We start from the raw sequence: 21,738 nt of genomic DNA on the forward strand, positions 1-21,738 counted from the left end.
AATTAATATCACACATGTGATAACAAGCTGCTAAATTCATTTTATGAAAATACTCTCTGTTCTCTTGGAAGATTCTGATAACAAAGAGCCATAGGTTATAACAGTTACAGCCATGATCATCTAAATCTTTAAATATTCTATTATGGACTGGCAAGATGGCAAAGCAAGCCAAGGGATGACCTGACTATCTGAGTTCAAACTCACATCGTGAAGCAGGCTCCCACACATTGTCGTCTGAACTCTACATGTGTATGCGGGGCATGGCACGTGCACACCCACGCACATTCAGACATACAAAAATAAACATATAATAAATGTATACAAATTTGAATAGACAATACCATATTGTTAAAAACACTTGTGGTTGTATTGTCATTGTGACTGAAGGACTGACGATTCCTATGCACAACTCACGTCTTCACAAACCAGCCGCTTTCACATGTTCAGTAGCAACATTTACTGTATTATAATTCATTTTTGCCTTCAATGAAAACTCTTCAGCATAGGCATAAAAACAAACACTACATTCTGAGACTGAAATATGAATTCCATCTGACTTAGAAGCACGGAATACATGAGCATTAAAACTCTACAAAAAGGAATCATGAAGAAAATGAAAACAGTTGCAAAGGTATTTATTGAGAAATAGTAAAGATGTACATATTTTTACAAGCTTTTAATATTAATTTACACTTTTTAAATTACGTAGGCCCCAATAATCTATAACTTTACTAATACATAACAGAAACCCTTGACTTCGACTGTGAGATCCCTACAACACCACCATAATTGGGAGTCAAAATGCAACTTTGGCTCATGATGCTTACGTTTGTGTTGAAAAGAAAATGCCATATTCACAAACAAGTAGGCTTCATTAAAACTTCACAGTAGGGCATGCTGTTGAAGCTATTTTGATCTTAGCTCACCAGACAGTTAGTACCTATTTTTGTGCACAGACCATACAATCTTAAAACCTTATTTTTTTTTAACCTCAGAATTGGGTTAACACATTTCTTTGAGTTTTATCATTTTAGATGTGTGCTATAATATTATAGTCAGGCCACCTATTTTATTACTCAAGTGATAGGGTCTTGATATTTTTAAGGTGCAATATAAGGCAGTTCTTGTTTTTCTAATATCATACCACGTTTGAATATGTAATAGCCCAAACCCCATCTGAGTTGGAGAACAGTTTTCAAACTCATTTACAGCAAGGCACAGTATTTTACACAAAAACAGAATGTAGGAACTGCCCGTGGGGCTGCTTTCTTTATTGTTGGTTGTCTGAGGTTATGTTTTTCTTGGTTTTTTTTTTTTTTTTTATTTTTTGTTTTTTGTTTTTCAAGAAAGAAAGAGGATTTTCCTGTCCTAAGGTGGGAAGGGAAGAGTTGTAGTCTGAGCTTGCTCAAAGTCACATGACCAGGCTGGGCCCATGGCTTTCTAGCTGCTACCATTGCTGGTGTTGCACTGGCTGTCTCCTCTGGACAGATACTCTGGGGGAGGGGGCTGGGGAGGAAGAAGTATGCCAGCAGCCAGCCCTTGGAGTCCTTGGAAAAAGGGGAGTCTGTCTGGCCCTCAAGTGGAGCAGTGTTAGAAGCCTTGTTCATCAGATTCTAAGGAGAATTAAAACTTTTGATGCAGGGCCACAAGTCTAGCCATGAGAGAAACTGGCTGTGTGCCAGACTAACTTCATTTTATCATAGTAATAAATATTTAATGTTTAAACTCACAAATGAGTACTGGTAATAAAAAATAGTCTTTAACCTTTTAACCATTTTCAAGCTGAAGACCCTCAGAAGTGTAAAATTTACTGTTAATATTATTAGGATTAAAATATTCCCATCATAATTAGCCACTATAGCATTATGGGAAAAGGTAGCCAAAGCCACATTTAATCTATGAGGATCGTATAAGGATTCCCTATCTTCTGCAGAATTATCTCATTATCTTTCTACCCCACACAGGGCCTCATCATTCTCTAAAGAAAGACAGCTCTCCCTCCAGAGCACTCATTGTGATGTTTGAGCAAACCATTTATCTTATTTGAGTTGCAGAAGTCTCGGGCAATGAGCTGTCATGAACTAGCTTCAGACGAGGGGCACTAACAGCTGGACTCTGGGGTCTATCTGACACCGTTCAGAGTGCAGAGCTTCAGGTGTTTACACCATTAGCATATTTTACTTCTTGAAGTCATGAATTTCCACAAGGCCAACCATGTCATAGCCAATGAGAGAATCTGTATCATGTCACCAACACGGGCTACACACCAGCAAAACAAAAAGACATGCAGACACAATGATGGCAGGCTCTCCCGGCAATGAATGCAGGCCTTGTTCGGCAACCATACCAAGAGGAAACCAATGTATTCCTGTCTGTAAATGGGAAGACCCTGGACTGATGTGTTCCAAGGAGAGTTAATCCCCTTTGCTGTTGATATCTGGTGATGTTGTCAAGACCTAGCTTGTCTGATAATGAATTTATGATGATATTCTATAAAAAAATTCATAGACTCAGTGTTTTTTCCCCCCTTGGGAGCTGTCTGATAGACCTGCCTTCTATCACTGAGGGTACTCGCTTTTGCAGTGGCATGGAAGACAAACGTATTCTGTCGTGTCCACTCAATGTGCATGTTAAGCTATAGCCATAGCATATTATAAACATGACTTGAAGGATATTTGCTAATGATTTGCACCATAATATCTTTCTCTAAGCAATTTACACATGTCCTGAATCTTAAATTGAAATCGGGTAAATTGACATGAATATGGCTCTTGGTTTTCTTCCAGAAAACTGTAAGAAAGGATAGTTGAGACATCAACATATATTTCACTTTAGAAATAAAGAATTCACTGTTTCCCAAACCTCTTGCTTATTGATGCTGAGATAGTTGACTCTTACCTATTACTGGAAATATTCAGAAGCCAAATAAGATGCAAGCCTTCTTGTATTATTACGATTGGTTTCTCATTCTAACAAATCCTCAGTTTGTTGATGATTCAGTATTAAAATGCCAGTCTGAATTTTAAATTTGGTCATGTCAAGGATTATTACCAAGCTTTTTGTTTATTTGGTTTTTTTTTTTTTGGTTTTCTGTTTGTTTATTTTGTCTTTCATTATCTACAGAGACTTTAACCAAAGTTACATTGTAACACACAAACGCTGTCTTGTCTTTAAGGCACAACGCATCAGTATGAACATTCTCTTTGCCAAACTTAAAAAAAGAGACAATATTATATTCCCATTTCCCTGGCCCTCTTCCCGCCCCGACAAAGAAAAGAACAATTGCATCCACTTTCAGAGTCAGCTGCTAATAAAATCACAGTAAATTATTTCCATCAATAATTTACACAAATTACAGGTCTAGATAGGACTGTCAGTATACAGTCTGAGTGCATTCAGATTCAGATTTTCTGGGCTAGGTAGGCTAAAAGTCAGATTCAAACCTCAGGGGTGAGAAGAACTCTCATTTTGAGGAATGTTTTCGACCACCTTGTCAGAGGCAGAACAGGTGCTGTGGTCTGGAGGGCTCGAGTTCTTTACTAAAGCTGTTAATTCCAGTTAGGACTCATTTGGTGGCTGTCAGCAACCTCCACAGATTTTTTTTTAAATCATGAAAGTATTGTAAAGATAATAAGACCATAGAGTTTCCTTTCTGCAGCACTAATGTTTAATTCCATCCAGCAACCTGAATTCTTCACTCTGGAGTTCTCATTCCAAGCATGATTTCCTCCTTTAAGACCATTTAGATGTGTAGAAGAAGCCAGCGGCATTGGATCACACATAAAAATTCAGTGTACTTGAAATATAAAAAAAAACCAATGGATCCCCAGCTAGAGAATACAGTTACAAATACTCTAATTCCAGTGCTTGATGTAGAGCCAAGAGGTCCGAGTGGCTTGATATCCTCCAAAAGGGCATGTTGTGCTGTGTGGTCAAGACAAGGGGAGAGGAGAGAGGGAGGGGGCAGGAACGAAGAATGGAGACAGATCACAACCATCATCCCATGGAGACAGCAGCGCACATCAGGGTGTGGTGTTCACCCGAATTCAAGGGAGGGAGTTTAATAGAGGGAGAGCCACAGGTGAAGGTCTGCTAGCTAGCACCAATGCGGAATTTTCTAAGAAATTGAGAAATAGATCTGAACTGTATTTTAATGTATAACAGTCAACACCATGTTTCCTACATGGTTTAATCTCTACGCTGTAAATCAGAATTACCAAGGTCAACACTGGGGAAAGCAGGATGATATAAAACTCTTGCATGGATGAGTGATAAACTCTCTATCAGCATACTACTTTTAAAAGTTGATTTCTTGGTTAGAAATAAGAGAAAATTAGACTATGATCTTGCTAAACTCAGAGGCCTTTGGTAATGTGAGGGGAAAAATGAGTGAATTTCTAACTGTGCAACAATTTGGAGCAGAACCAAATAAACATTGGAGTTGATAATATTCAACTTATCCAGGGTAATTAATAACTTAAGCCAGTATATGGCTTGATTTATTACACCAGTACAAGACTGAGAGGGAGAGGACTTAAACTTCCAGATTTAATGGGGACATACCATCCCCATGTGGATAGACGACTCTTAGATGGCACACTGGTTTGTGGCCTCCAGAGATGTAGTATGCACTACAGATGTAACTAACATTCAGGATTTACAGAGGAGACTGATTAGAAGTAATATCTGAGGAGACCTCATTGTAAATAATAATAAGGAAAAATATACTGTAGTAAATGACAAAACAATAGCATTACTTGCTATTTTGAACTTGAAACATCTTCTAGGACATATGTGAGGGGAATGTAGTCAATATGCAGTAGAAATATATATATATATATATATATATATATATATATAAAACGTATCTTATTTTAACATGAAAGTTTATTATAATCACGACTACTATGTAATTCTTTGCTGCTCAGTATGGTAACCACCACCAACATGTGGTTATGAATGCTTGAAATATGTTCAATCCAATTTAAAATACATTATGAATTTAAAAACCAGACTAAGGCTGACACAGGAATCTAGACATCATGTCAATAATTCCTATATAGACAAGGTGTAGCTATATAATATTTGGAACAGATTAGGTCAATTAAAGATACTATTAAAGCTGGCTCTACTTGTTCCTTTGGCTTTTAGAAAAATTAAAATTTATATATATGTCTCGTGCATCTTGAGAGGGGAGTGCAGTTATTGTTATTGTTAAGATTTGACCTTTTTTTCCTCTTTGATTTCACAAACACATGTTTTAGTTCAATTAGAGTAAAGAATTTGAGAAGGGTAACATTTTGCATTTCAGCTCAGATCTATTTGTAATAATAAAACAGTACTCAGTATATCTGCACATGCGATTACTTCTACGTTAAAAAAAAAAGCATGCATTCTGAACACTAGGGCAACCAGCCACCTGTGTTTCCAAATAGATTCACAGCTTTCACCCATCACCCAAACTACAACCACTTCAACAACCATTTGAAAACAGCATTCTATCCAAAGTTTGGATCCATTTGGAGTCAAGCTATATGCCCCTGCCGCTGAGAAGCAGAAGGCATCTTCATAATCTACCATCCCCAGTGTGGATAAACTAGCGTGGACTTGCTAACTCTTGATTCTGAAAGGCACACATTGTTTACTGGCTCATGCACTTTCCTAGTTCTGAGCAAGAGATCAATACATTTCACAGAGGTTGAAGACTACTCGTATTTGTCTAAGGGTCTGTTGTTTGTTATGTGTTATTGTTGTGCCAACCTGAAAAATTAAAACAACGAACTCCCATACAACAGACATTCATAAAGCCCAGAAAAGATGACAGCCGTGTGCGACTGAAACACCTCAAGGAGCAGGCAGCGGGGCAGGTTGGGTTGTTTGAGGCTGCAGGGCTGACCTTATACAGAATGTCCTTGGGACCAGTGTGCTGTCTTGAGTCATAGCCACTGCTAATTAACACTCAGGAAGTCCCATGTCACCAGCTCTTGTAACAGAATGGGAAAGCATGGGGACGCTAGGGGACAGCTGCCCAGGATGCCTGAAACTTTTTAAGTAGAACCCTTTCCCTTTCTTTAGTTTGCTGGGTTTGAGTTGACTGGATACATCAATCATTTATCTTTCTGTTATGCTCATAACGGAGTTTATGAACTTATTAAGCTTATTAATAATTAGAACTTTTTGTTCTAATTATTCTATAGAAAACAGAAATTGAGTCTATGCTGTGATATGTGTATTTGGAGGTTTTATTAGAAAGTGATTTAGATAGTCCGTATATGAGAAGTATAACATTCTCTTTATAAGCTAAAATGCCATTTATAGGTTTTTGTTTTGTGTTAAATTTTGTGGCCCTCCAGGGAAGGAAATAGAGGGCACGGGTTTGTGTTGGTTAGTGTGAAGAACAAACTTTATATCATTCCTCTTCTGATGCTGAAGCAAGCACTTAGTGATTTAACTACTACCCCAATTCCTCATCAGAAATATGCATCAGATTAAAAAAAAAGGCTTATTTAAATCAGTAGGGCCTATGAGATCGTCTGAATATGCTCAAAGCCAGCTGCTTGGCACTTAACTACCAGTGATTTACTGAAATACGTGACAAACTTCTAGATGGAAGGGACATTGCCAGTTTGACTCTAAAACAAGTTGGCACAAAAAGTATGAACAATGCACCGATTCCAACCCTGCTGACTAAGGCCTCTTAAGTTCCCTTTCAGCTATCAAGTCTGTCTTCAGTATTCATTATCAAGGAACCAATCTGTCTCCAGGCACTCACAGGAACATGAGGCATTTGAGAGTCGTGGGCCACCCTTGCTAGCTGTGTTATGAGTTTGTTAAATTTCTTCATCTGGTACATTTAATGAGATTTTTAAAAATCGTTCTCTATGTGCACTCGTGTGTGTGTGTCTGTATGTGTGTTAAATGCATGCTCTAAGTTTATGACTATATTTTTTATATAGTTATATACATGTGAATAAATATCAATAAATTATCCTGAATGTCCTAGCAAATTCCAGGCATAAAATGCTAGACTCCAAATGGTTTATTGGCAGGTCAACCTTGGCTCTCATGCTCTTATTGATTTGCATTTGTAAATGTCAATCACTTGTCAAGCTGCCATTGGGCCAGACTATAGGAACGCAAACAAAAAAAAGGCTTGCACTAGAAGTACCACACCAACATTGTTTGAGACAGGTTACCTTTTTCGCTGCCTGCTCTTCTTCTACACCATCCCCAATTACAACATATACTACTTTTCTGCCAAACCTTTGCATTATTCGTTCAAAGCAACTTTCTTTTCCTGGAAGATAAACGAGATAAAGTTCAGACCGGAATTACCTGCTTCGCCGCGTGCTCTTCATCTCGGCCGTCTCCAATCACAACGTAAGTTATGTTAGTGCCAAATCTGGACACTATACGTTCAAAACAGCTGTCCTTGCCTGAAAAACAATGCATGGCCTTATTCTTCCGGTCATGGCACTCACTAACCTAGAGATTCAGCAAGGGTCCAATGAATGCCTCTTGAACAATGTGTGAGGGAGCTTATGACCTCATGATCCCTGCATTTAGAAAGCAACAAACCCATTGCAGTAATATTGCTTTTTATTTAGGAGAGATCATTAAACAAACGCTTTTGATCGTCTAAGAAAGACAGTAGGCTTGAGAATTTGACCCTGATAAAAATGTTAGTGTGTTTTCAACTTCACCGAAAGAGCAGTGAAGCACCTTTTATGGGCAAATAAAAGTTCTACGGCATTTGTTTAATTCTAAGAACCAGTTTTATCTAATTTATCTTTTGGATAGGCAAGACAGTTGGAGAAAAATGAAGTCTTATCTCTAAGGAAATCTGTAACTAACAGATTTACCTTGATAAATGACTCCTTTAAACAAGTATGTGAGCACACATATAGTCAGATTAATTACATCAAGTGTGCTGTCCAACTGACCACAGCTGTGATTGCGCAGATTCGCTGACTGCACCCTGAGGTATGACTGTGGGGACCTTGCTCATGCCTTATCTTTACAACATTGGCATCTTTTCCCGAATCCCATTCCAAGAATGTTCTTGCAGTCATCACTACTTTTGACTTTTTTCTTCCTTAATCTGCTAGTTCAGGATGCTAAAACAAAAATTACTCGTGGCAAGGGAAAAACAATAATTACTGTCTTGGGTTCAATGGAACACATTTGGTCAATGGGAAGAATATTAACCTTTAAATAAAAGAAATAGGTATTTAGATAAAAATTATTTGTTCTGTCAAAAAGAAAAATCACATTCTATCTATCAATCCTACAAATATAATGTATGCATCTTCACAGAGCATAGTACGGGATTGGAGTCTAGGGTCTGATTTGGAACGCGCATGACAATGTGACATGTACTTTAAGAAAGTCTGGCTCTCCCTAACTGTTCCCCCCACATAGCTGCAATCTTCACAAGACTTAGAGCTAGCTATGATGGTGGGAGGTTTAGGATTTTGAACTTGTCAAAGTGCCAGCAGGTAATTTTGTTGCTTTTGGGGGCACATGGCATAACCTAGTTATTTTCCCAGGCGTTTCCTCCACAGACAATGGGATATATATCCTGCCTTCTTTTAACTCTATCAAAATGGCAGAACTTGATAAAGTTTTATTTTGAATGATAATTGAAAGTCAGACTCTGCAAACCATATTTGAAGATGAAGATGGCTCTGTAGATGTATTTTACCTAGGAAGCAGATTGTAGTTATTTGAGTCCTTCTGTATACTGGCAAGAAATGTATATTTCAGGTACACAAGTAAAAAAAATGTATATTTTGCTTTATGAAAAATTTTCACTTGTTCCTGAAGTAATTTTTTGATTGCTGGTAGAATTAATCTGAGGCTTCCCAATGATGCCAAAAGAGTATTTTTATTTTTAACCTTAGACCAAGACATAATTCCATTTTATAGTAATTGAACAATTAAGTAGTACGGTTAGTGCATGTATTACTCAGCTAATATAGTTAGAATACTGTATAAAATGGACAGAATGAGTTAGGATTACCTAAATACCAAGTTCAGCATTTTACAGCTAAGAGCTCTCATCAAATATACACATGCATCATGAATTATATGTGATTTTGTTATTCAAGGTGGTCCCCAATTTTCTGGATGTGTTAATGGAAAACTGATTAAGAGAGAATCATGCAGAAATATAAATATCGTTGTGGAACACTCCAAACACAGGTGTGACTACATTTCAAATAGTTCCCTTACCTATTTTCGTTGCACTGTAAATGTTCTCGATGGGAAAAGCACCTCCTAGGCTGTAGAGCAGGATCTTCGCCAGGGCCGGGATCAGCTGCGTCGTCGTTACCAAGACGTTTACACAGTTACTTCTACCAGGGAGGAAATGCACAGGTTTGCTTTCTGGTGGCAAATAACTTCCAGCAGTAAGATTGAAAATTGCCCCCGTTGTTTGTAAATGCTTGAGGAGGCCACCTCTTTCAGTCTTTAACCACCGGTGCTATCAGCCATCAGACTCTCCCTGAAGTGGCAGATAGTTAAGAACAATTCCCATAACCCAAGACCATTTTCTGACATTTAATGGCTCCATTGTGTTTGTCAGAGCAAGATTCTATTCAAAGTCCTTTAACTCTACAGTGATGAGGAGAAAGAGAAGTAAGGCACAGGCTTTGGAAGTTTGGAGAAGCGGTTTGACCGGAAGCTTCAGCATTTACTAAAGAAAATGTGATATTAGTAGCTGCTTCATCTTTCAAAGTTATCAACACTCTGTGACAGAACATTTGTAAAGGACAAAGACAAAAAAGGAAACAGAGGTATAAATATTAATTACATATTCAGAGATGGTTTCCATCTTCATTTGCAAATTTGTTTTTCCAGTAGGAATTATATATTATCCAAACAATTTCTTTTGTCTGTTATCCTCATATTATCTACAAGCAAACTTGCCAGTTGGTATAACATAATTTTTCAAAATAATGTTTAGATGAGTTTTGGTTTCTCATGGCTGTATATAATGCTATCTCAAGGTTTTTTTTTTGTTTGTTTGTTTTGTTTTCCTAAACCTGGAGTTACTTCTTTAGTGAATACCCACAGAACAAGGAAGATAGATGGTAACTCAAGAACTCTGACACATAATCCATCAAATAATTTGCTTTCCCTACATTTTTGGGTCTTGTTTAAATTTTAAATATGTGTTAGTGCTAAACTCTATGGACAATTTAGCAAGCTTTGTAGTCTCTAAGCAGTCTGGTTGTTGGCTTGTTCTGTTTTTTCTTTTTTCAGGCCTTTTATTTCTATTCATTTAATCATTTCCTAAGGTCACACAATTTTGAGGTGGCTTTAAGTTCTTTTATAAAAAATACATAAATGAGCTGTTGGTTCAGTTCTTGGAGAAATGCCCATGACGGTACACAATTTCAAAGTCCCGGGGTCCTTGACCTCTGCTTGATTAGTCGCAGTTTCAGACATGATACCGAAAGTTCCATGTCCAAGCTTTCGCTGTCAGACAATTCTTGCATAGAATTCATTTCCCTACCTGAGATTCTTACACATTTACTACAGACCCTCACCTTTCTAGACACAGAGTAAAATCTAACTCATTTTAGGCCCAACATTTCAAACAGTTGCAATGGACAAATTTGTTCCCCACTTGACCCTTCGGGCTGAATTCTTGGCAGTTTTCTCCTCTGTGCTGTTTCTACGGATCAAATTCCAGGCACTAACACACTGGACGCTGGAGACTTCATGTCTGTCAGAATTTCCATTAGAATTGTGACACCAAGAACTGAAGAGAATGTTCGTGCCTGCCCCAATCAACACAGGAAGCTAACGCAAGCCCCCATCACAAGAACTTTCTGTTGTTGGTGATGTTTCTGATCTTGCTACCAGAAAGGAATCACATGCCAGATTTGAAACACATAAATTTACTTTCATGTCCTAAATATATCAGGCTCTTCTTTCACTCTTGCAAACTTTTTAAGTATCTGATATCTGTCCGGACAGCACCTCTTTTTATGCCTGGCACACACACATGGGTTCACCTAAGTCAGAAATAACACTATACAATAAGAAAGAAGAAAGACTAATTTCACCACCAGCACTTTTTCCAAATGTATCCTGCTGAATTACTGTTCACAGAACAAAGCTGAAAAACAACTTGAAGTTGGTGTAATTTTGTTATCTATATCAAGTTGGTAGAAACACTGTGAAGACTTGCGGTGGTCAGCAGCTTCCCTATGCTTTCCTGGTACACTTACATGGTGCATACTACCCGTCAGACCTAAGCCACGCGTCTTTTAACAAGTCCTCTTTTAATTCTGTCATCGTCCTTTGGATGATTTGAATCCTTTGATGATCACAGCACTGCTTCCTTCTCATGACATATTATATAACTTTCCTGTGGGATTATCAGTGGTTATGATCACACACACACACACACACACACACACACACACACACACACACACATTGAAAAAAATCATTGGATGTGGTGAATTGCTAAGAATTGAAACAGTTTTGCTTTGTTATGTTGTTGGACTCAGATCTTCCATATAGTTGAAGTAGAGGGGCAACAATCCCACTTACCTAGTACTAATAATTGATAAAGACTTAAGTGCATTCGTTAGCCAGGAATCTGTTAGGCCTTCGATCTCTGCCCTTAATTGCAGCCACGCATCCCTCTTGGCAGGGCCAAGGAGTCCTGAAACACCAAAAAACAAAGTACAGTCAGGAGTGAACACTGTCTCTGTGATACAGAATTTGACATCTCTTCCGTTTACAAGAAACAGTTTTGATTTTGGTTCTGTTGTAAGTAAAGAGGTGCAGGCTTCTACCAACATAGATTCGTCCTTTTGGAGTCGACTACTCTCAATTCATTCAATGAATTCTTATTAGACAACACACTTGGCTAGTCATGTGGAGATATGACACATGAAAAACAGACCCCAGTATTTTCCCTCTTGCGGAGCCCGGAATTCAACACAATAGCTGGAAGGCTCAGCAACTTCTAGGCCCGAGTCTCCTGATGGGGCTGGGATGTGTCGGACCTGGAGGAACAGTGGGGTCCTTCCAGTCCAGGAACACAAATGTGGCACTTAAAAGTATTGCCTCTTCATAATTACAGTTCCATGTTGGAAAAGTATTGTCAGGATCAGTATGCAGCTGCTACGGTGCTTCTTAAACTTGTGCCTGAGCTTACTGATATTTCGTGTTTTAAAAGAAATTGATAGCTGTATTTAAAATCCCAAGGAGCACTATCCCAGCATAAGCAGCAGTGGTGGGAAGAAGTTGGCATGTTAAAGTTTAGTTCACAGAGATGTTGGGATATTCGCCAGTGGTGACAAGCATGCAAGAGGCTCCAGCACTGTACGAAAGGAAAAGAGGAAGGAGGGAGGAAGGAAAAAGGGAAGTCAGGCAGGAAGGAGAGGAAGAAAAAACAGAACAAGAAAAGAAAAAAGAGAAAAGCAAAGCCGCCCTGCTTTCATGATAAAATGAGATCACATGAACATCCATTCAAAAGGAAGGTTTCTCACTCAAATTGTATTTCAGCTAATGGGAGCAAATACGCGCCACATACAATAGGCACTTTTTAAAATTAAAACATTTACCTTCCAGAAAGTCTCATTTTTCTACATTCCAGTAAAAAGATGCTACTATCTGCCAGAAAATAAACTCTCACATCATTGATTTAAGTACCCAAGCCACAAGACTATATATTAACAGCCTTCTCAATTTTAAAATAATTTTAACAATACTATGCTGTAAGATGAGGGAAAGACACACAAATACTAAATGTTTCAGACCTCTCAAAGGGCCGCTTAGCTTTTTTTAAAAAAAAAAAAGGTAAATGTATTATTTACAATTGATTTTACTTTACAAAAGTGTCTTGTACAAAGCATTAGAATGATTTAGGAAACACAACCAGGAGCTGGAGCAGGGCTCAGTTATCTGTTTGGAAACAAAAGTCTTCCCTGTATACAATTTCTGTTGACTCAAATGTTCACATAGTCTGTGGTTCTGTCTTGCTCTTTTCATCTATTGAGTAGTATTCACTAAGCATTTAATGTGATTTAATGATAGAAAATATCGGGAAACAAGCACACAGCCCCATCCTCACGTCATCACTAACTCTTTCAATAATTATGGCTCTCAGCTTTTCACCACCCCTTCTTTGTCTTATTTTTATTGATAATATCAGAGCACTGCCGATGAAGCAGAATAAATATTCTGCTGGAAATCTTGGTAGAAAACGGGGTTTCTCACGGAATAGCCAAGTCCTTTTACGGGGGTGCATTCAATTTTCTCCTAGTAATTCAAAGAAAGCAAAAATTCAGGCTCGGCACTTTTCAAGGCGAGCCTTTAGCTGATTTGTTCTCCAATGGGTCAATCTCCAACAGGAAACCACAACCCAAATTCTACCTAGAGCCAGGGTGCCAACACCGGATGGAGTCGGCCGCACGTACCTCCGACATTGTTCTTGTATGTGTTATATAATTCCTTAACTCTTCTGTAGCGAAAAGCCAACTTCCTCATCCAGTCCACTCCTCCTCTCACACCTGTTGGCAAACAAAGGTTCGCACTACTTGCAGCTGCATGGAAGCCATCAGTTGCAAAACTGTAGGTACTGCAGCACCCGAAATGCATCGAAAAGAAACAGAAGAAATAATTACGTGTGCAAAACTCCGCGGCTGAATTTCTGTAGCAAATGGAAGATTGAAAGGCATGGCTTACCTTAAGTCCTGACCGTTGTCATCTGAGGAAACATCATCTATGTGAACTTGATCACACTCCTGGGAAAAAGGAGAGAGCAGACAGACATCACCAAACACATCTACCACCGGAAAGTTTAACCACCATTTCATGGCATCACACTATGGCCACGAGATGGCAGCATGGGCCCATCCATCCCTTCTTCTAAGGCTTGTTTTCTCGTGTGGGTTAATAGCCCCACTTCCTTTCTCAGATCTAAATCCAGAAGGGTCACATCAAGCGGTCTGCAAACTTATAGCACTTTGAAAAATAAGTTTAATCTTAACGTCATTGAGAAGAAGAACTCTTGAATCTTTGAGATCAGTGTCCCCGCTACTCTGAAAATACACAATGTGCCATAGGTCTGAGCATATCAAGTAGTCACTATTATTTATTATTTGCTTGGTGGCAAAAAAGGGGTCTTGACCTCAGAACATGGCGTCCTGTGAGCTTTCCAAGACTTCCTGCTTTTTGCTAGAGTGTTTTTTTTTTTTTAAACTTAAAGTCATGGTTTTCTGATACAGAACAAAGGTAGTAGCCATAGGAGCTGACATTCTCTTTTCATCAAGCTTTGAAAACATTTTTAAATTTTCATGAATACAAGTAAAAACAGTTAAGATTTACATACCAAATGCGCTCCAAACCCTAAGGAAAATAAACTTGGTAAGGATGCTCATTTTGGATCTGATTTCAAGTCAGCGTTTCTAAAAGCAAATCGTGGCTTCCACATAAGAACTGGCCTCTTCGAGGCTCTAAAAATCCTGTTCTGTGTTTAAATAATTTCAAAGTTCCTGTAAAACCGTATATGATTTAAGGTGAAATTGGCTGGCTTGATTTTAAACCTAGCCCTCAGAGGAATAGGTCCATGGTTAATAGTTGCAAATGATTACAATTCACAATAAATCAATGAGGGGTGTGTGTGTGTGTGTGTGTGTGTGTGTGTGTGTGTGCATGTATGAGTTTTGCAGGAGATTGAAGTCAGACTCTTGTAGAACCTTGTATATGTTATGCAAGTGTTTTGCTACTGAGTTACAATCCCAGCTTTTGAGCCTCTTGTATTTCCTTTAGATTATTAATATACCCACTGATTTTGATGCTACACGTAGTGCTTATCATTCAAAAATCAATTTAAAATGATCAAATTTGAAAGTGTGCCATATTACGAAAGACTCTCTACTTTGAATTTGTTATAGATGTGGAAGTGTCTGTCTATAACCAAACACTGAATGCCTAGCCGTCAGCCTTTCAAAGAACATATTTATCACATTTAAGTTGACTCGGATTTCTTTGCACTTACAGAACTGGAGGGTGAGGGGATGGTTCAGCCCCAGGTAAAGAGCATGCTGCTGAGCCTGATGACCTGAGTTTGACCCTAGGAGCCCGTAAAGTGGAAGGAGAGAACCAACTCCTGTGAGACGTCCTCTGACTTCCACATGTGTATGATGTGCATAGTTTTCTTCCCGAAGAAAATAAAATAAATGTGAACTGAGCAAACAATAAAACACAAAACTAGGTGGCAAGCTCAGTCAGTAAAATTTTGGGATATAACTTAGAAATGTAGTTGGGATGGAGAGATGCCTAAGCATTTAAAAGCATTCGCTGCTTTCCCAGAAGACCCAGGTTTAGGTCCCAGCACTCCCATGACAACTGACAATACCCTCTTCTGCTGCATACACATGCGACCCATACATGCATGCAGGCGAAATAACTATAAACATAAAATGAAAACAAAAAAATCTTTTTAAAAAACTAGGTATACTTATTTTAATAGTTCATAAGGTTTACACAAATTATGGGATCAACAAGTTTTGAATAAATCTCTACCTATGTTCATATGTAAGGGCTGAGAACAATTATTCTTAATAGAGATCATCTGACGGCACTTCTGGGAGAGATAATCTGGATACAGTGATTTTCCGAGGCATATTCTAGAGGCAGAAAATAAGCAATCCAGAAATTGGGGAATGAAAGAGCTGAACGCAAAACTTAAGAACGGGAAGGAGGGGTAATATGGAAAGGGAAATATGCCGAAAGTACATAATATGCTTGTTTGAAAGTGTCATTATGCAATCCAGTACCATGGGCAATGAATAGTCAGCTATAAACATAACTCCCAGTTAAAAAGCAAAAGAATTGCTTCTTAAATACACAGTAGAAGTCGAGACAAATGATAGTAACCGGTAGAATTGCCACAATCATTTCAAGTTCCTGGCAAAAAGTCTTAGTGACATGAATTAATAGCCCAGATGGTGAGGGTTGTGGGAAGATGTGGATGCCATGGGTTGAGGGAGAAGAAAAAGGACAGACTAGGATAGGAATTGAGGCTGCCTGAGCTATGCTGTTTGCCTTTTTTTTCATTTATTAAAGATTTCTGTCTCTTCCCCCCCTCCACCGCCTCCCATTTCCCTCCCCCTCCCCCAGTCAAGTCCCCCTCCCTCGTCATGACATTTAGTTGAGAAGGATGCAGGCTATCCTGTTATGAAAGGAGGCATTGCACCTCCAAAACAAATCAGATCCAAGTATAGTAAGTTGCTGCACTGGGCTTTAAAGTGATCTAAACAGTTAGCACGGCAGCTAGAAAACTTAATTTTCCCCAGAATATGGGGAGGCACCAGAGTAGTCCAAAATGACCTAAGTATTTCTTCTTCAGACACGGTAATATTCTCTAATTAAATAAATGTTAATGTGTATGAGTGTTTTGCCTGCATGAATATCTGTGGAACACATGTGTATCTGGTACCCTTTGAGTCCACAAAAGATGTTAGATCCCATGGAACTGGAGTTACAGACAGTTGTGAGCAGCCATATAGGTCCTGAAAGTCAGATCTACGGAAGGGCAGTTAGTGCTCTTAGTCACTGAGTCATCTCTTCTAGCTCAGACATGGTGAAATTCTTGGGAGGCATTTAGGTCGAAATAAATGTCTGACGCTCCTCACTCCATTGAACTGCCAAAATTTTTCCTCATATAAATAATCTCCATGTGTCTCTTATGTAATAAACTTATTTAAATTCCCCAAAATGAGCAAAGAGATTTTTGTGAGTTCGTCCAACCACCAGAAGTTATTTCTTGAATACTTTTTGATTTTAATTTTTTGAAAAGCTCCCCTGACGTTTCAAGTATTAAACTCACATGATTAATTTGTACATAGCTTGCCCCCAAATTCATTTTTTACTCTTGAGGACAACAGTATATCAAACTTATTGGACCGTGCACTCTGTATTTGAAGTTAAGTTTGAGGGTCTTCCAAATCTAACTCTCTTTAAATTTATGCTTCGTAACTCTCTGTGTTGACTCTGGACAGTTGCCCGAGGATTACGGTCCAGTTAAAGAAACTTGAACTTCAATTACTTAGATTTTTAAGGGAAAAGATAAATAATTGTTCATCAACTAGCTTTTACTGTGAGGAGCCATGCAGGGATCATTTTAATCCACACCTAAAATGCCCCCTCCAAACATCCAAGAGCTTTGGTTTTGAACATAGCTTAGCAAAGACCTCAAATGTTTGAAATAATTCTGGTGTTAATCATAAATGCTTTAAATTTGTCTTATAAGGGTAACCACAAGGTTCGCCCTGATCTATTCCAGTTAGAAGCCACAGGGCTCTTCTCTCACTTTCGTGAACCCCAACTCCCTGGTGCTTTCTCCTCTGGAAGTTATTCTAACTGAAATAACATTTTTTTGAACAGAGAGAATTCTCTCGCTGGGCTTGGGGGTGGGCAGAATGGCATGAAGTGTTGACTAGTCAGAATCCAGATTTGGATCTTTTAAGGAAGTCTGAGAGAAACAGCTGCCACTGCCATGGTCCACCATGTATTGAAGCATTTACTGTTTCAAATAGACATTTGGATTCCACAAAAGATCCTAAGATATAAATATATAAGAAAAAAGGTCCTCACAGTAAGCTAATGAGAATATGTATTGCCTTGAGTAATTGTGCATGTCAGCAGAAGCAGGTTTGGCTTAATTCTGTGATGGAGCCTTTGCAAGAAGTGTGCTGACAAATGGGATATTGACATAAATGTGATATTCAAAATTAGCCACACAGGATGGTAGGTATGTATGTAGGTAACTCTACCAAATGGACTTGACAGATACTGCATAGATCTTATTAGTGCAGCCCTTATCTGTGTCACATGACCATACATGTTTGTGCTTCTTAGGCTCATCTACCTGTGCAAACACACATGCACACATGGCTGTTTGGGTTGGGCTTATCATTTACTGGGCAAGTGGAGTGCAGTTGAAGAGTTAACTGTGGAGTTTAAGTCAAATAGTGTTTCTTTGGAAGTCTAAAACACACCCCAAAGAGAAACGTCAGCACCAATATTTTCTCAAGAAGTTCAATATTGCTGTTAATGATCACAGCTGATATTTATAAAGTACCTTTAACATAAGATCTCGCATGAGATGAAAAGTCTGAAAGCTCAATATATAGCCACAGCTTTTTATAGACATTTCAATATTTACTCAAAGCGTGTAAATGATTTACATATTTGCGTTAGGATACCCTCATATTCTCATTTTGATCTTCTGTTAAAAGGTGAGGATTTTATTTAGATTCTGATTATTATATATTATATATATTATAATATATTCTTATTATATATATATGTGTGCAAGAAGTGTGCAAGCACTTCTGGAGGGGGCATGTATGCCAAATTGCCTGAGTGGGGCTCAGAGGACCACTTTGTGGAGTTCATTCTGTTCTATCACAGTGAGATCTGATAGGCATGATGGTCCTACTTTTCTGTATTTCATCTTTTTTCTAAGACACCATGAAAAAGCTTTTCTAGTGAAAAGAAGTCAAATGAGATAAATGTTACAAAACTGGGACAAAACCATATACAATTTCTCATTTCTCTTAGAAACCTTGAAAATATTAATCATCTTACATTTTAAGCTAAGATCATCCATACTAAGAGCAAGAAAAGTAACAAATAGTTATTACTGTATTTAAAATGTCAAGTTCCACATATGTTCAATTGTTTCCTAATAACAGGCATCATCATAAAAGCATCCTGTATCCCTGGGAATAACAAGCAGTGAAATTAGCTGAATTTGGGTTTTACAAGGGTCATTAGTAGTTCTTATTATACAAAAATGGATAAATAGATGAAGGATACTGAAATTTCATATTGTTCATTAACAAATAAAGCTTCTTTGAACAGGTATTATCAATGAAAACAAGGACAGAGCTGAGAAAACAACTGATCACTTCTGACCTTGTAGCTTTCAGAACATGATTGTATGGATCACATGGAATAATTTTTCATCTCCTGTCTCTGATATAGTATATATTGCACAATTGAACCTATAGTTTTCCCTCTGAAAAGTAAAATGATAGTATTATTTATATAAAAACATTGACAGTTAATGCAAAGTTCAACATAAAATGTCTAGAAACCAAATGAGATGTCATAATAGTCATCATCATCTCGGTTCATAATTTGGCTATAGATAAATACTTTTACCTCATTGTGAAATCACAAAATTTAAAAAAAAATTAGACATGTCATTAAAAAAAGAGAAATCTTTATTTTAGTCCAATTGTATTCATCCATAAGGAACCTTTGTCCAAATTACTTCATTATTTCAGATTCTATTTTCTGCATGTCTGGTACACCAAATTGCTAACACAGAGATTATGATCTTTATCATGGCATATATGTAGCTACTCTGAGGCTAGATTTTCTTGTGCTGTTTTATTTTGTTGATTTTTACCCTTTTTGTCTCTTGTTGGTCAGACAACTGGTGTGGGAAGTCCTTCTGTATATATGTTGCTTTTATTAATGAATAAAGAAGCTGCTTTGGGGTCCACAAGGCAGAATAGAGCAAGATGGAGTGGGGCTGGTGGGGGTGAGACTAAACTGAATGCTGGGAGAAAGAAGGTGGAAACAGTGAGAAGCCATGGAACCAGAGGAGAAAGATTCAGGCCACCAGCCAGAACCTTGTAGGTAGGCCACAAGCCTCGTGATAAAATATAAAATAATAGAAATGGGTTAATTTAAGATATAAGAATGAACTAGAAAAAGGCATAAGCTAAAAGGCCAAGCAGTGTTGTAATTAATATAGTTTCTGAATGATTATTTTGGGCAGCTGGGAAATGCATGAGCAGTCTCTGACTACAGACAACTGTGTTGGCATTGACATTAGGATTGGAAGCCCCATAAAAGAAAGTACTCAATGCATCAAAACCCATCAGTTATGCTATGTAAATAGCTCTAGCATTCTTTAATCTAGAAAGGAAGTTAATGAGAATGAGAGTTTGTCTAATGATGCTGCAATAGTCAATGTTCCATGCTGGGAAGGAGGATTGGTGAATATTGCTCAGTGAATAACATAAATTGTATTCTGAGTAGTAACCTCGATAGGTTGATGCTAATGCAAAGATGAAATACCAATAACCAAGGACAGAATGAGGAATTGCCTGACCGAAGCCACGAAGGGGACCATCTACTCTTCTAAGACATTTTATTCTCAGTGTCTGTCTGTGAATATGTATAATTCAAGAGCACAAATTTTCATTCTGTTTATAATACTCTATGCAATTTTTCCACTTGATAAAAACCTCACAGTTATCATCAGATGAGTATCATGTTTGTAATTTCTTATGGTTTTTGACATAAATGACACCATTTGAGAGTTTTTGTGTTGGCAATAATTATTTTTAGCTTTTAAAATTCTTACCTCTAAGTCATTAAAAAACAAATGCGTATCAGCAAGATTAAAGATCATTTCCTCCATTCGGAGCCCGAGGGTCACAGCCATTGGGGGATCCTGAAAAATGCATACATAATGAGGTAAAATTTCAACAATCATGATGACTAATAAAATACTTTAAGTACATATCATTGAGTAAAATATTAGATGACTTTTTAGTGAGGATTATTAAAACATTGTCCAGAGGTGAAGGAGAAGTTAAGAAACTAGGAAATATACAAAAATATGACAATGTCCTAGTGACTGATAATGTAAAGTAGGGCGACTGTAGTTTACAATATTTATTGCAGTCTTCCACATGGTCAGAATAAAGGATTTCAAATGTTTTTACCCCTAAGAATGACAAATGTTTGAAATGGAAATACCAATCATCAACTTCATCATTACAGAGCACATACATGTATTGAAATTTATGATATACACCCAAATACAATTATGCCATTTGTAATATTTAAATAATTAGGTGTGAGTGTATAAAATGACTTATGAATTACCCACAAACATGAATCTCAAAAGATATATCTGGTAATTCACATAAATTTATATGAGCAAATAGACTAAGAACATATTACAATAGAAATTTATACACCAAATCAGTATATTCATAATTGAAACATGAAAGCAACTACTTTAGATGACTTTTTTGCATACATGCTATGTATAACTTTCGGAAAACATATTTGGATGAGTGCTGAAGAGCAGAGAAAACATAATAAACATTTGAAAGGATACTCAGTACTATACAGATTAAATGGGTTATATTTAGAATATATATGCATATGTATGCAATACCAACTAGTGAAAAAAGAGGAACTGAACTGAAGAGTGGGGAGAGGTACAGGGAGGATTTGGAAAGAGGAGAGGAAAGCAGAAAGGGAGCTTAGGGACAGGTGAATAGTCCTTCACACGGTGTGTTGAAATGATGGCAGGTGGAAGAAAAGCTAAAGAATTACTACAGGTGTGACTACAGAGATGCAGAAAGTAAAAAAGATGATTCCTTTGAGTGGAAGGCTAGCTGGATATTTCAGAGGGAAGACAATGGTTTTGCATAGAGCTGAGAAGTCTAGAAGAACACTGTTGGTTTTGGCTGAGAAGTTATTTGGGAAGTCCTCAGAGTATGATTTGGCTCGTGTGGCTGGGCCATGAAACAGACTGCAGGAATTTGGGAACAGAGAACTGAAATTGGGATTTTAACATTTTAATGAGTGGCATTTTAAGAACTGTATTAAACTTGGAGACATGTGTGGCTAGCTTTACTTCAATTGCAGATAAGAACACTCCATCCA

At 37.8% G+C, this 21,738-nt stretch overlaps 1 protein-coding gene across 11 annotated transcripts in view; it reads right to left on the reverse strand.

Moving 5' to 3' along the window:
* Positions 1-618: 618 nt before the first annotated feature.
* The window catches only part of Eya4 (EYA transcriptional coactivator and phosphatase 4), a 252,951-nt gene continuing 231,831 nt past the window's right edge, over positions 619-21,738 (reverse strand). For 5 of the 11 annotated variants that reach the window (XM_050159490.1, XM_050159488.1, XM_050159483.1 and 2 more), the window contains 6 exons: positions 20,420-20,509; positions 13,714-13,772; positions 13,446-13,606; positions 11,569-11,683; positions 9,235-9,356; positions 4,827-7,297 (listed from right to left, as the gene is read on the reverse strand). In XM_050159490.1, the coding sequence (XP_050015447.1) occupies positions 7,095-7,297; positions 9,235-9,356; positions 11,569-11,683; positions 13,446-13,606; positions 13,714-13,772; positions 20,420-20,509 (750 nt within the window). In that variant the 3' untranslated portion in view covers positions 4,827-7,094. Of the gene's footprint in view, positions 4,118-4,826; positions 7,437-9,234; positions 9,357-11,568; positions 11,684-13,445; positions 13,607-13,713; positions 13,773-20,419; positions 20,510-21,738 lie in introns of those variants that run through there. The other 6 variants (XM_050159491.1, XM_050159485.1, XM_050159489.1 and 3 more) reach the window with 4 other exon arrangements.

The sequence above is a fragment of the Alexandromys fortis genome, unplaced genomic scaffold, assembly GCF_014885135.2.
Source record: "Alexandromys fortis isolate MF-2015 unplaced genomic scaffold, M_Fortis_MF-2015_v1.1 scaffold_107, whole genome shotgun sequence".
Classification (NCBI taxonomy): domain Eukaryota; kingdom Metazoa; phylum Chordata; class Mammalia; order Rodentia; family Cricetidae; genus Alexandromys; species Alexandromys fortis.